This window comes from Erythrolamprus reginae, chromosome 10 (assembly GCF_031021105.1).
Source record: "Erythrolamprus reginae isolate rEryReg1 chromosome 10, rEryReg1.hap1, whole genome shotgun sequence".
In the NCBI taxonomy this organism is placed as follows: Eukaryota; Metazoa; Chordata; class Lepidosauria; order Squamata; family Dipsadidae; genus Erythrolamprus; species Erythrolamprus reginae.
Genome location: NC_091959.1, coordinates 17,580,348 through 17,595,874, shown reverse-complemented (window position 1 = coordinate 17,595,874; position 15,527 = coordinate 17,580,348). Strand labels below are relative to the sequence as shown.

Genomic DNA, 15,527 nt, shown 5'->3' with positions numbered 1-15,527 from the left:
AAAGCAAGCCAACAACAACAACAACAAAAACCCTCTTCCCATCTGTGATGAAACCCTTCAACTATTTTATGTTTTTTTAAGAGAGGGGGGAAAAAGACACTTAATTTTGCCACTTCATGTGAAAAGATTTTTAATTGTGAGCACCGAAGCCATTCAATACAAAAGAAAGGCAAAATATGAATATACAGAAGCATTTAATGTAGACTTAGCCACTTAAGAAACTATTTCCACTTTTTTCCATCTGCTGACTTAAGCATCTGGTACCTTCCCAAGATACTTAGCAGTCCACATAAATTATCAGTTTCTTCCAAATCACCATGCAGCAGGTTAATATTAGCGGGATAGCCATATTAGTTTACAACAGCCAAAAATCAGGAGTTCAATACAGGCACCTCTCGTGTAGCGACTGCCTTGTTTAGTGACTATTTGCAACAACAACAGAGATGAAAAAATAACTCTGCGACCAATCCTCACATTTATGACCCTTGCAGGTCTGTAAAGCAAAGGAAATATGAACTCAGATTGTAAACACAGTGTGGGGTGTGTGTGTGTCACATTTAGTGACTGTCTCATTTAATGGCAAAGCTGCTGGTCACCACATGAGGAATATCTGTAGGGCTTTTTCAGATAACCAATGTTGTTAGTAGGGATACACATTGCATACGTCAAGGGTCTTCAACATTGGCAACTTTAAGACATGTGGACTTCAATTCCCACAATTCCTCAGCTGGCTGAGGAATTCTGGGAGTTGAAGTCCGCATGTCTTAAAGTTACCAAGGTTGGAGACTCCTGGCATATCCAGAGCACTGCATGCCGAAACAACTAGATAGAAAGACAGTCCCCCCCCTCCCCACTATCACTCTGCTGAACACTTAATTCCCCAAGCACGGTCTCATTCTCATCTCTTCTTATCTTCTCATCTTTCCTACTATCTTCTATTGGTTTTTGATTTATCAATTGTTGTTTGTAACTTAATGACTGTAACTAGGATTTATGAGTTGTAACTATGATTAATGATTGCAATTGTGATTTATGATCTATTACTTGCTGCTTATACGTACACTGTGAGCTTATATAACTGAGACAGATTCTTTGTGTTTCTGATCACATTTAGCCAATAAAGAATTCCGTTCCGTTCCATGCATTTGTATACTGCTAATTATGCCAAATGTATGGAAAGGCTAACAGATTATTATGAAATCTGGAACGAATTGTATAATGGCTGGAACTGAGGAGGAACGTTGGGACAAGTGATTATAAGTTGGAAATTTAGGAATCTTTAGCTAGTATTTTGTACAGGATTGGAATTTGTTTGGCTGCAATGTATCTAATTGGAAACACTTGTGTTTTTGAAAGTTGATAGATTGTATATAATGTATATAACATTATAATGAAAAGAAACTGATTTCTTGTATGGTAACACAGAACAGAAGTATTTAAACCAGGGAAGTCACATCATGTCTAATGTTCTTCACTGTACTATTAATTAAATGTTTTTTTTTTTAAAAAGTACGGAGAGGCTAAACTATTATTTGTTTTACGTTAGGTAGAGATGGAGAAGAGCGAAAAACCCAGGTATCTATTTGGCCTCCACATTTTACACCAACAGCACCTGTCATGGTCAGAGACCAAATGGATACCAGATCAGGGGTCCTTCCACAGGTCTTCCTCTAATGTGATCCCTGCCACCATCTGCCAGCAATGGATTCCTTTGGATTCCATGCAGGACAAACATGGCTGATTGTATGCAAAAGAGTCCATGGACACAAATCCCGCACAAAAGCCTCAAAACTAGGACAAAGTAGTATCCGAGCATTTTAATTTCCCAAGACACTCCATTACATTTCAAAGTAGCTCTTTTGGAACAAAGAAATTTTACAAGCACAATTGAGGAGGGGAGACGGCTGAACTTACATACATCAAATGGTTTCAGGCCACCTCAACCACCACAACCGCCTTTCAGCACGTTATAATTGCCAATTGAAAAGACACTTGCAATTTGTCTCTCAGGTAGCCTGCATCTGCAGCTCTCCCCCAGCCACCCCCACTCCAGCCTCACCCCAATTTAAATCCAACATCAGCCTACCTATTCTGCACATCTGATGAAGTAAGCACGGCTAACGATTTTCCATTAAATTTGTCAGCCAGCAAAGCTGCCGCCGGCCTCCCTCTGATTAGTGAAGAGAGTTTTGAAAAGTTGGCTCAAGGCAGCCTAGACTTTTCCGCAAGAAAACTTTGCGGCTCCTTCTGTTCACCAGCCAATGGTCCAAAGCCCCAACCCTCCCATTTTGAACTCAAAAGCCTATTTAGACTCTTAGGGAGGCTTTTCTAATCGAAAGACCTCTGGTAGGTTGTCCTTCCAGCCGACCTGTCTCAAATTACCGCACCAGGTGGGTGGCCGAGAAGAGATGCTTTTCGAAAGGCAGAACAGAAGCAGCACAGAAGGAAGGGGGCCGGATAATCGCTGGCTCAAACTGCTGTGCATTTTACTTGTGGGCAGAAGGCCAGCCAGTGCCAAGCAGGATTGGACGGCCAGGCTTATTGGAATTCCGGGCTGGGCCTCCCTCCTTGTCCAGCGACAGCTGTAAGGCAGCAGCCCATAGCATCTCAATCAGGCATGGAGTTCCATCAAAGAATGCTGATATGGACGGCGGCTGCAGCAGCAGCAGCCTTGGCTCCCCTCCACCTTGCCGAGTGACAGTCAATCTTGGATTCCAGATGACAAGGACTGGATGCAAAATGTAAAACAAATGGTGACCTTTCCAAAGATTAATTTGTTTACCAACAAAAAACAACAAATGCTCTCCGTTTGTCATCCGGGGTAGAGGTGACCTTCACATTCCCATTTCTAGGCACAGAAGAAGACGTACGCAGTCATCTGCTCACTTAACCCGATCTCAGCAATTATGACTTCTCTTAGATTTGGAGGGGAAAGGACAGTTCATTAATTTGCCTTTGTCTTCTGTTACACTTGTTATAAATGCAGCAAACGTGCTGCAAATTACCGCAATGGAACATCAATTTGTTTAAGTCTGATTCCACTCCGAATGCCAAGATTGGGAATTTTAGTCACTATTTTTTTGTAATGGAAACCATAGGCAAAAGCTTCTCCCCACCACTTTCCTCTCCAAGATCTTACACTTTCTTCTTGTCCATCCTTCAGCACCATGGGTGGTGGGTTGCTACCAGTTTGCACCAGTTTGGCAAACCAGTAGTAGGTAGTGGCAGGAGGCTCCGCCCAACCACGAGGACGTCATCAAAAATGCTTTGCGCATGTGCAGAAGCATTGCATGTGCACAAAATGTATGCAACCGTGCACTCCCATTCCCGAACCGGTAGCAAAGGTAAGCGGGACCCACTACTGCGCAACTCATCTGAAAAGAAAACCATAGTTTTTACTACGACAGCAAAATCATTTCCAGGACCGATGGCTGTCCCTTTCCTATGCAGAGGCGACTCAGGTACAAGCAGGGCAAAGTCCAGACCCAAAGAGATGCCTGCAGATTCATGGAGGACGAAAGCAAGAGAAAGAACCAGGGGAAGAACGTAGTAAAACGGGCAGCAGGACACGGCAACTCGTAAAAACCTGGGATGGCAAAGGCATTAAATTCTCCCTCATGAATAAATGAGAAGGAACCAAGTTTGTCTTGCATTATTTATTTATTTATCGGAAGGTGGAGACCCAAGCACCCAAGCTACGCAACAATTCTGCGAACGTGAAAATGACGGAGAGCTCCTTTGAGGTCGCTGCAATTATGGAAACTTATTTCTGTGGCCGTTTCAATGGGCATTTTTGCTCTTTGACAGAGGTGAGCGACTCGGAAATTGCCGGAGGAGGAGGAGAGAGCGGTAAGGGGCCCGCAGTTAATCGGCCACTCTTAAGAAGCACACAATTAAAATAATTCGCGTGCTATTTTAATTAACACAGCTAATCTGCATATTTAAGCAAATGTAATTAACAGAAGCACTCACAAACACCAATCTATACGTCTAATTATGTGCAATTAACATACTTTGCCTTCAAGTTTAATTAATAGTGTTAATTTGTATATTTTCATTGCCTGTAGTTAACATTATTCAATATTTCCACAAGTGCTGCTAAGTTATATATTGCAGTGATATATGGATATATGTTATAGCAATGTGATTTATACAATTTGTAGAAAAATTCTTTAAGTAACAGTAATATTCTCGACTAGACTTTTTAAAAAGATAATCAAATGGCTTGCTTCAATACACCTGGAAGTTCTGCTTTGTCTTATTATTAATTTCAAACATTTTCATCATGTGCTGTGAGGTTGCTTCTGGAGGACCAGATCTGAGCTAGCAAGCTGGAATGAAGGAACGACCAGAGTGTTGCCAAATCTGAGATAAGAAGTGGTTCTTTATGGGGAATTCTGCCTCTTGAGGTTCAGATTCAGAGTTGAGGATCGTAATTTTTGGATGGGGTATTCTTCCAACTGCGCAAGGGCCTGGATACATGTGCCATATGCGCTCTCTCCTGCAAAAGGTATCTTTAGCCATCACAAGTATATTAATTGCGAATGAAGGTGAATTTATGTGTCCCAGGATCCAATCCAAGCCACAGGTTCACCTACATGTCCGCGCGCGATTTCGCTGCCTGCCCAGGTGCAGTAGCATAATTGCGCTGGACTCTGCTAGCACTCAGAGCCACATGGGCGAGCATACGCCACCGTTCCCCCTCAGCAGCCCACCTCTGAATCCAATGCTGAAGGAGCCAATCTGGGTCGGTCTCCAAGACCAGAGGTTTTGTGTTTTGAACTTTTGGACTCGTGGTGGAGCCCATCTTCAGGGAATTTCTCTCTAGCAGTGGGTGTGCTTTGGGCTGTTCTCTGTGTAGTATTTATATGGTGCCTACTGTCTGTGGCTTTTGTAGATATTGATTGGGGTGTGGATGGTTGGCTATTAAGTTGTGGGCTATCATTTGCCTGTGCTGCCAAGCCCTCACTTTCTAAGTATCTGATAAGCTGGTGGCAAATAAACACTTCTCTTGACTGACAAGGGGCCCATTTCCCAGGCATCCGTCACTTCCCTGGCTGTTTTTGTTCCTGCTCATCCAACAATCTTAGTAGCTGCAAAATTGAATGTATTTCTTGTTCATTGCAGTGTGAGGCTACCAATCAGTTCCGGTCTCCTCGTCTGATTGCTCACTTGGCAGCACAAGCATCCAAAGACTTAACAGCCAATCATCAATAACCCAATCAAGATCTGCAAAAGCCACATACAGTGGGCACCGCATTTAAATACTACACACAGAACAGCCCAAAGCACACGTTCTGCTAGACAGAAGTTCCCTGAGGTAAGGGTGCTGCAAAGTCCCTGAGGGGAACGAAGTCTTCAGAGGGACTTAGAGCAACCCCAGCCATGTGGGGGTCACTCACGAACGCGAATCCTAGAAAGAAAACTTGCACACATTTCTCTCCGGGTGAAATGACACAGTATTGAGCTGTGCACATCCTTTTATTGGGGGAATATGCAAATTGGGAATGATTATACGTACACGTCAAGTGATATACAAACATCCAATAACGTAACTCTACGATATGACACAACTTCCGAGTCCTTCCCATCTCCATATGGCACGTAACTAGTTTCTACTGAACAAATGTCTCTCATGGCCAATTTCCTGGGACTCTTTGTTGTTAATACAGCTATCTCCTGTTTACCACAAAGCAAGGTCTTTTATCACAGCCTTCGTCCTGTTTACATTCTTGTTATTCGAGGAGAGTTGCTTTGAACCGTTTTATGGCCAGTCACTTCCTAAAGCAGATTTCACCAGAAATGCAGACTGACTATGTGACCTTTACGTACAGTCCTGTTCTGGCTAATGGAATCAGAGTGTATGAGGCATTTATGTCAGAAGTACAGATATCAAATCCTATCCTAACATTATGCTATGGCAGCTACACTGAGGAGGGCTCCAGTGTGAGTCCGAAAGCTCGGAAGAGAAACCTCCAGTCTTGGTGATCCACCCAGATCAGATCCTGCAGTATATTCATTTCCCAGTTCAAATTAAGGGGTTGCCATGTAGAGGAGGGGGAGGGGGTTTACACTATTTTCAAGGGCATCAGTGGGCCAGATGAGGAACAACTGATGGAAGCTGACCAAGGAGAGATTAAACCTGGAAATAAGGAAGAACTTCCTGATGGTCAGAGCGATCAACCGGTGGAACGACCTGCCAACGGAGGTTGTGAATGCCCCAACTCTTGCCATATTCAAGAGGAGATTGGACTGCCATCTGGCTGGGAAGGTATAGGATTTCCTACTTGAGCAGGGGGTTAGAAACATAGAAACATAGAAGACTGACGGCAGAAAAAGACCTCATGGTCCATCTAGTCTGCCCTTATACTATTTCCTGTATTTTATCTTAAAATGGATATATGTTTATACAGTGTTCCCTCGATTTCCGCAGGGGATACGTTCTGAGACCACCTGCGAAAATTGAATTTCCGCAAAGTAGAGATGCGGAAGTAAATACACCATTTTTGTCTATGGACAGTATCACAAGCCTTCCCTTAACACTTTAAACCCCTAAATTACCATCTCCCATTCCCTTAACAACCATTTACTCACCATTATTACTGGTACTCACCATTGAATAAGGCACTTAGTGATCCTGATATTTATAAACATAATTATTTATTAACAATAATTATTATTTTTGTTATTTATTTGCAAAAATTATTAGTTTGGCGATGACGTATGATGTCATTGGATGGGGGAAACCGTGGTATAGGGAAAAAAACCGCAAAGTATTTTTTAATTAATATTTTTTTTAAAACCGTGGTATAGGCTAATCACGAAGTTCGAACCCGCGAAAATCGAGAGAACACTGTATATCCATTGTAAGATAAGTAAGGTAAGGTTGGACTTGATGACCTGAAAGGTCCCTTTCACCTCTAATAAATATTCTATATTCTATTCTAAAATTGCTTTAACCAGGCCAACCTTGGCAACTTTAAGACCTGTGGACTCCAACACAGAGAATTTCCCAGCCAGCCATGCTGTGCTCCAGAAGTGATGATCCTCAACTGTGAATCCATTCTAGCTGTAGAAATTTGGAAGATGAAGTTGTTGCCAAGATAGAACACCTGCTTTAGAGTGTGTTCCCACAATCTTATGATAACTTCTTGGACTTCTAATTCATTTCAAGGAGTTACAGCTGATGTATCAAATCTCTAAACATCATAAGATCAGAAGATCTGAGAGATCCATCTCTTTTTGTCTTGAATCTGCCAGGTGGCTGAATTCATCTTCAGAAGTTCTTTTGCAGAAGCCAACACATTTATTTTGTGACAATCACATTCTGATTGTGAAATGCCTTTTTCTAGGAAGGCCCCGAGGACATTCAGAGACAGTCTTCTTATCACACTTGTCATGTTCAGGTCACTTTTAAACTGAAAACTCTAACTCTGAGCTAAAACTTTCCACTTTTGTCCTCTGATAATGTTTTATATTTTTCCATCAATCACTTAAGAAAGTCTTGTTAGGACAAACAGTGATTTAAAAATGCTTTAAAAATGCAATGAAATGAATAAACAATTCAAAGAAAAACCATTTAAACTATAAATTAGAAGGTAAAGAGCATTTATGTAAAATAAAATGTAAAGATTGGTCAGAATAAAAAAACTTAAAGGGAATCTCATAGAACAAAACAAAAAATTATAGATAGAAGATAATGATGTTAATCACATAAGCAAGTGAAAATGTGTGTTTATGGGTGGTTTATGGCAGATATCAGAACTTTTCATTCTTCACTTCAAATGCTCAGTTGTCTAACGTAACGCATTAGGACACTCAACCACCAGGTACCAGAAGGGCTTGAACTAAAGAGATCAAGTGATGTGACTCATGTGTGAACTATTCAACAATGGTTTTCTTCACAGAAAATAGCTTAGTGCTGAATTTCCTAAAACAGCATATTGTGGAAACTAGATGTTTTGCCCAAGAGAGTGGCTGAGGGGTCAACCTCTTTTCCAAAACACCAGAAGGTGGGACAAGAAATAACAGATGAAAACTAATCAAGGAAAGAAGCAACCTAGTACTAAGGAGAAATTTTCCTAACTGTGAGAACAATTAAACAGTGGAACAACCTGACTCCAGAAACTGTGGGTGCTCCATCATTGGAGGGTTTTAAGAAGAGACTGGACGGCCAAGTATAGGGTTTCCTGTTCAAGCAAGGGTTGGATTCTAGAAGACCTCCAAAGTCACCTCCAACTGTTAGATTAGATTAGATTAGATTTATTGGATTTATATGCCGCCCCTCTCCGCAAACTCGGGGCAGCTCACAACAAGGTAAAAACAATACATAATAACAAATCCAATACCCACCAATCCAATTACAATTTTAAGCTAAAAAATTCATAAAAAAACAGCCCCAGAATATTAAAAAACAAAAACAAAACAACAAGCACACAATCAATCTAACACCAAAACAACATGGGCAAAGGGGAGATGTTTCAGTTCCCCCATGCCTGACAGCAGAGGTGGGTTTAAAGGAGTTTGCGAAAGGCAAGGAGGGTGGGGGCAATCCTAATCTCAGGGGGGAGCTGGTTCCAGAGGGTCGGAGCCACCACAGAGAAGGCTCTTCCCCTGGGTCCCGCCAGATGACATTGTTTAGTCGACGGGACCGGAGAAGGCCAACTCTGTGGGACCGAACCGGTCGCTGGGATTCGTGCGGCAGAAGGCGGTCCCGGAGATATTCTGGTTTGGTGCCATGAAGGGCTTTATAGGTCATAACCAACACTTTGAATTGTGACCGGAAACTGATCGGCAACCAATGCAGACTGCGGAGTGTTGGAGTGATATGGGCATACTTAGAGAAGCCCATAATTGCTCTCGCAGCTGCATTCTGCACGATCTGAAGTTTCCGAACACTTTTCAAAGGTAGCCCCATGTGAAGAGCGTTACAGTAGTCGAGCCTCGAGGTGATGAGGGCATGAGTGACTGTGAGCAATGACTCCCGGTCCAAATAGGGCCGCAACTGGCGCACCAGGCGAACCTGGGCAAACGCCCCCCTCGCCACAGCTGTTCAGAGGCTCAACTGTTCTGAAGAAAAAACAGAAGTGAGAAACAAAACAATGAAAATACTTTTTTGATTACTTACACATGCTGTTTTCCTCCGATTAACCAACGGCAAACTGACTCCATAGTTCTGATTTACAACTTTTCGGTGGTATATGTGTTTTGGGTCACATAGAATCTTCATCATCATGGAAAGCTTATGCTGTAAAAAACCCCACAATGAAGCCTGTCTACAACAACAATGCTGGAATGTTTTATCTAGTACTGTTTACAGGGGTACCTTGGTATTCAACTGCTTTGAAACTCACTGGAATCAAAGTCAACGGGGAAGCCAGATTCACTTAACAACTGTCTTACTAACTTAATAAAGGCCCATGATTCACTTAAGGACTGTGGGAAGAAAGATCGTAAAATGGGGCAAACCTCACTTCACAAGAGTCTCATTTAGCAGTCTGAATGTTGGGCTCAATGGTAGTCATAAGTCGAGGACCACCTGTATATGTGCAGACTGCAGGGGTTGATGCGCGTTGCAAATTGCCTATGATAAGCCTGCCTTGTGCATCTCTGTGGGTGAGCGAGAATATTCCTTTTTTTAAATAAAAAACTAAGGTTGACATTGTCAATGCTGCAGCAGCCAGAAAACCCTCCTACAATATTTCCTTAGAAACAGGACCTTGTGGACCACAAATCAAGGGCCCATCACTCTGAGACAGCTCATGAAGCACCATAAATAACTCTAGCAAACTGAGGCTGGGTGCCCATCCCGTCATTTTACCTTCACCTCACATGATCTTATCCACTGTGGTTTTTTGCAGCTCCTGCAGCCTCCTGCAGCAGCTTGCTAGCCAAAATAGGCCTGCGGTAGCGTTTGTCATTCAAATTTAAGATGGCTGTTATTTCTAGTTACTTGTCGCTGGAATTGAAAAACAACCACTTACTGTCTGTTTCCCCCACCCCTCCAATTCTGGCTAGTGCTTCCTAGAGATGGCAACTGCTCTGGGTTGAACTACAGAAAGACCATGAGCCCAGCTTAGGAGTCAGATGAGATGCTCGGGGAAGCAGCCTGCAAGTTCATAGGAGAGGCTAAACCACCAGGCATAACCCCGTCGTTCAGGATGCTGCTCATAAGCGCCATGTGCTTAGAGCTGGAAGCATTGTGAGAGACCCCACATCCCTACTTTACGGCCTGTTTCCATGGCTCCCCTCTGGGAGGAGGCTTCCAAATATCTATAGCAGGACTACCAGATTCTGGAACAGGTTTGCTCCGCAGGCCATCCGTCTGGCAAACTGGCAAGGTTCCTGTCAACCTTCGCTTAGACTGCTGCATTCTTTCACTTGGTCGTCAATAATTACGGGGTGGGTTAGAGATAAGGGGTGTGGGTGGGAAGCGCACAGGAGGAGATATAGGTTCCGTTTTCCTAGGTACCAGGAGGAGACGTGAGGGCCAAGATGTCCCACCTGATGATTATGGACAATGGGGATTGGGCATGGTCCCAAGGGGGGTTGGAAAAAAAGGGGGTTGATATACATCTGTATCGCGCCATTTTCTCAGACTTTTCTTTTCTTTCGATGCTTCGAGTTCTGATTTTGAAAAATTCACTTTTGAACTTTTATAAAAAGGACTCTGAGTTTTATTTGTCTGAATTTTGACTGGCAGCTTGACATTAAGCAAAGTCTGAGAACTGGACTGTGTTGTTTTTCCATGTCATATAGTATATGTGGGTATCTGGTGGGGATTGCTGCTCTCTGTATGCTGTGCGCGCAGCTCCGCGTCTCCAGTCTGTGTCCGACTGAGATTTTGCTTCTGCGCATGCACAGAAGGAAAAAATCGCTGAAATCTCATGCGTGCAAGAATTCCCTCGTGAGCTTTTTCTTTCTGCACATGCACAGGAGCAAAATCTCCCAATTTCCGCTACTGGTATGATGACATCAACCGTATCAGTAGGACCCTGCTCCTGATGGGTATGCGCATAATTTTGTATATATTTATTTATTTAATCATGTTGATGTAGTGTACATTAGAGGTGGGCTGCTAAGGTGGAACGGTGATGTGTGCTCGCCCCCGTGGCTCTGAGTGCTAGCGGAGTCCAGCGCAATTATGCTACCGCACCTGGGCATGTAGTGAAATCACATGCGGAAAAGCAGGGGCGCCCATGGTTGCCCAGGTGCGGTAGCAGAATTGCGCTGGACTCCGCTAGCCCTCAGAGCCTCGGGGGCGAGCACACATCACCGTTCCACCTTAGCAGCCCACCTCTGGCCAGGGCTGAAATCATGCTAGCTCAGGAATTGAGTTGAAGTTGGGAGTTGAAGTCCACATGTCATAGAAGAGCCAACTTTGCCTACCCCTGGACTAAACCTTATGGCTCCGCTTCTTGCCCCTACGGGAGGGGGAAGCTGGCTGCTGCACAATCCATTTTCTAGTCTGAAGAACAAAATCTAAAGTGGGCCTTTCTTCAAAGGCTCTACAAGTGAACATTTTGGAGTGAGGTCACTGACGAGGAGGACTAGATCCCTGGCAAGATTAAAGACACCGGCTGCTTCAAACCTTTGAGCCCAAGGATGCGGCTGGAGGCAGGGCTGCAACGCCAGGAGGGGCGATCACGGGCACCTTGGGGAGAATGATCTCTTTCTGAGGAGGCTCCAAGGGGATTCCCCTAAATTGGGAAGAGAAGGGAATCAGAAAGCAGGCAAAAGAGCTGCCCTTTATTTTCATGTCCTCCCAAAAAGACATTCAGGGTAGGTAGCCCTCCACTTACAAGTTCCTTTACTATTCATAGTTACAATGGCACCAAAAAAAGTAGCTGTTCACACTTACGACCAGAGGTAGGTGGCTAAAGTGGAATGGAGACGTGTGCTCGCCCCCGTGGCTCTGAGTGCTAGCTGAGTCCAGCGCCATTCTGCCACTGCACCTGGGCGGGTAGTGAAATCGCGCATGAACACACAGGGGCGCCATGGGCTATGGGTACATTGTAATGGTCCCCTGGGCGCTCCTGCATGTCCACGTGCAATTTTGCTACCTGCCTAGGTGCAGTGGCAGGATTGCGCTGGACTCCACTAGCACTCAGAGCCATGGGGGCGAGCACATGTCACCGTTCCACCGTAGCAGCCCACCCCTGCTTACAACCATTGCAACATCCCCATAGTTGCATGATCAAAATTCAGACCCTTGGCAACGGGTTCCTATTTATGACCGCTGCAGTGTCCTGGGGTCACGTGATCCCCTTTTGCGACCTTCTGACAAGCAAAGTCAATGGGGAAGCCAGATTCACTTAACGACCACATTGCTAATTTAATAACTGAGATGATTCACTTAACCACTAGGAGACGTAAGGTTATAAAACAGGGCAAAACTCACTTTGCAAATGTTTCACTGAGCAACATAAATGTTGGGCTCAACTGTGGTTATGAGTTGGGGGTCTAACTGTAATTAGGATAAAATGCAAGTCACACAATTCAGGGAGTCTTTGACTTCCAACTGGTCACTTAGTGATTCTTCAAAGTTAAGACGGACCCCTGCATTTATGGCTGTTTGCATGGTCTCAAGGTCACATGATCACAATTAATGTTTTTGACAAAACAAAACAATGTTTATTTTAGGGTTTTGCCAAAAACACTCAATGGCAAACAATAGGTTTATAGCTTAATACCTCCAATGTTTGCTTAATGGCCACTGATAGAAACATAGAAACATAGAAGACTGACGGCAGAAAAAGACCTCATGGTCCATCTAGTCTGCCCTTAAACTATTTTCTGTATTTTATCTTACAATGGATATATGTTTATCCCAGGCATGTTTAAATTCAGTTACTGTGGATTTATCTACCACGTTTACTGGAAGTTTGTTCCAAGGATCTACTACTCTTTCAGTAAAATAATATTTTCTCATGTTGTTTTTGATCTTTCCCCCAACTAACTTCAGATTGTGTCCCCTTGTTCACTTTCCTATTAAAAACACTTCCCTCCTGGACCTTATTTAACCCTTTAACATATTTAAATGTTTTGATCATGTCCCCCCTTTTCCTTCTGTCCTCCAGACTATACATTGATTCACTGATTCAGTGAATTATCACAACAATTTGCTTAACAACCACTACCAAAAAAGGTCATAAACTCAGATTGTCTGAGATGACCAGCTCTTTTTTGGCCAGTATGACTTACAACCATTACGGGCAGGCTCCATTACATATGTAAGTATATATATATATATATATGTAGTCATATTTGCTAGGGTTACAGATATGCTAAGCCAGTGATGATGAACCTTTTGGGCATCGAGTGCCAAAATGGTCACGTGGAAATGTCACGTGCATGCACTTATTGGAACTGCGCTTCAGAAAAACTAAATTTCTGGATTCTAGCGTGCATGCATGCCCAATGATCAGCTGGTTAGCACCACATGTGCATGCCGGTTTTCATCACTGCTGTGCATGTGAAGGGATTGCACTCCAGAAAAGCCAAACCTCCAGGTTCTACCATGCATGCACGCCCAATGATGACATGGCTGACACAAATGCTTGGACTGGTTTTCGGCATTGCTGTGTGCGCAAAGGGATTGTGCTCCAGAAAAGCTGAATTTCCGGGTTCTTGCATGCACACACACCTGACAATCAGCTGGCTGGCACATATGTCCACATTGGTTTTCAGTACTGCCATGTGCACAAAGGAAAGCTGATCATCACACATGCATGCGCACCAAAAACCAGGAAGACAAATAGGCAAGGCCGCACATGCCAGGCCACATGGCTCTACATGCCACTTGGGGCATGCCTGCCATAGGTTTGCCCTCACGGCTCTAAGCTACATACTGTAGTTTGGTTTTGACTGACCACATGCAAGCATGGTCAGTAAACATAAATCATGCTTTCTTCAACAACAGCAAACCACAATTTGAAAGCACAATTCCTTGTGGACATTGTTTGTCTATAGCTTGGCATGATAGATGAATGTACATCAATTTGTGGTTTCTTGGTTTCTTCCTAATTTGCTTAAGCGAAGCCTGTGGCCACTCCAAGAGCATCGAAAATAAATATGGAATTGGCTGAATGACTATTTCTTTCATCTTGTTCAACAGCCACAGATAAGAAGCTACAGATATTTGAGGAGTCCAGACAAGAAAGGGTTTGACCCAACACAAGCCCAGTTACCCCTCTGCATCCAGACACAGCTCCCCCAAGAGAATGGGGCAACTTGTGACAGCCAACTTGCTACGACCAATTCACCTTGGCCAACTCGTCTTGGGAAAACTTACTATGGGACAATTTACCAGTTCTATTTGATTATCTAAATTAAATTAAATTAAATTAAAATCATTTTAATTTTTGCCTTTCATATTTCATTCTGCTCCTCCTTTTGCATCATTTCTTTAATGATTGCACCCCACCAATTATTTGACATTAGTGTAACTCTTGTCTTGCAATCAGTTGTCCTGCAGTGAGTTGACCGTGGCGAGTTGTCCTAGACTCTCATCTAAAACTAGTGTGCAAGTGAATTAGCCCCATCCACACCTTGTTTTAAGGCTTCCCATCCTGCAAGCAAGATACTGGGGTTTTCCCAGGAAGGAAAGAGAGACCGTGTTCTATGATTTGTTCTCAATCTGGACACATTCTCAGCCAGAAATTTCTGACCAACAACCCGGTGAGACCAAAACATGGCCTGGACTGCCATTTCCAAACCACAAAACTTCAGAAAGGCAGCAGTCAAAGCACCGAGCGAAGCTACTCGGAGTTATGTGAACAGTCAATTCCTTCTCCAATCCTTGCTAGGAAGCCGAAGACTTTTCATACGCTGATGTTTGGAAGTGGCTTATGAAAACTATCTTTGAATCCTTAAAAGCAGCCAAATTCTACCCCTTAAAGACATCCATCCAAGCAAACTGAATGTTCTTACCATTTGGAAATTTGTCTTGAAGACTGTTGTACATTGTCCCCTGGGAAAATAGTTAGCACTGATCTGTTCACTGCATTTAAATAGTTCTCTGCATGCTTCTAGAATAGGAATAGAGATAAAATATGTATGTTTATATCTGTTTATACCTCCATCTCTTTCTCTCTCTCTCTCTCCCTCCCTTCTTCCCTCCCTAAGTAGTCCTTGACTTACGACCAGAATTGAGCCCACCATTCCTGCTGCTAAATGAGACATCTGTTAAGTGAATTTTGACCCAGGTTAGGACCTTTCTTGATACATTTTTTCAGGTGAATTAGTGCAGTTGTTAAGTAAGCAACAGGGTCATTACCATATTTTTCGGAGTATAAGGCGCACTGGAGTACAAGACCCACCTTAGTTTTGGGGGAGAAAAACAAGGAAGAAAGGCCTCTGCCTCCCATCAATTTTCCTCCCATCAAACAGTAAATAGCATAGATGATATACACTGTTTGCTGTGCATTTCTGTGCATGACCCATAGAAATAGCAAAGAATTGGAGAAATGTACATGATGGCAGTATATTAATGCCAGAAAGTTTTCTTAAATGTAGTCCCACTAACT

At 43.3% G+C, this 15,527-nt stretch overlaps 1 protein-coding gene across 4 annotated transcripts in view; it reads right to left on the bottom strand.

Annotated features, from left to right (window-relative positions):
• IQCH (IQ motif containing H) overlaps positions 1 to 15,527 on the bottom strand; it is a 127,186-nt gene that overhangs the window by 105,936 nt on the left and 5,723 nt on the right. For 3 of the 4 annotated variants that reach the window (XM_070763357.1, XM_070763356.1, XM_070763358.1), the window contains exons 3-5: positions 14,932 to 15,029; positions 11,591 to 11,699; positions 9,128 to 9,247 (exon numbers count right to left, since the gene is read on the bottom strand). In XM_070763357.1, the coding sequence (XP_070619458.1) occupies positions 9,128 to 9,247; positions 11,591 to 11,699; positions 14,932 to 15,029 (327 nt within the window). Of the gene's footprint in view, positions 1 to 9,127; positions 9,248 to 11,590; positions 11,700 to 14,931; positions 15,030 to 15,527 lie in introns of those variants that run through there. The other variant, XM_070763359.1, reaches the window with a different exon arrangement.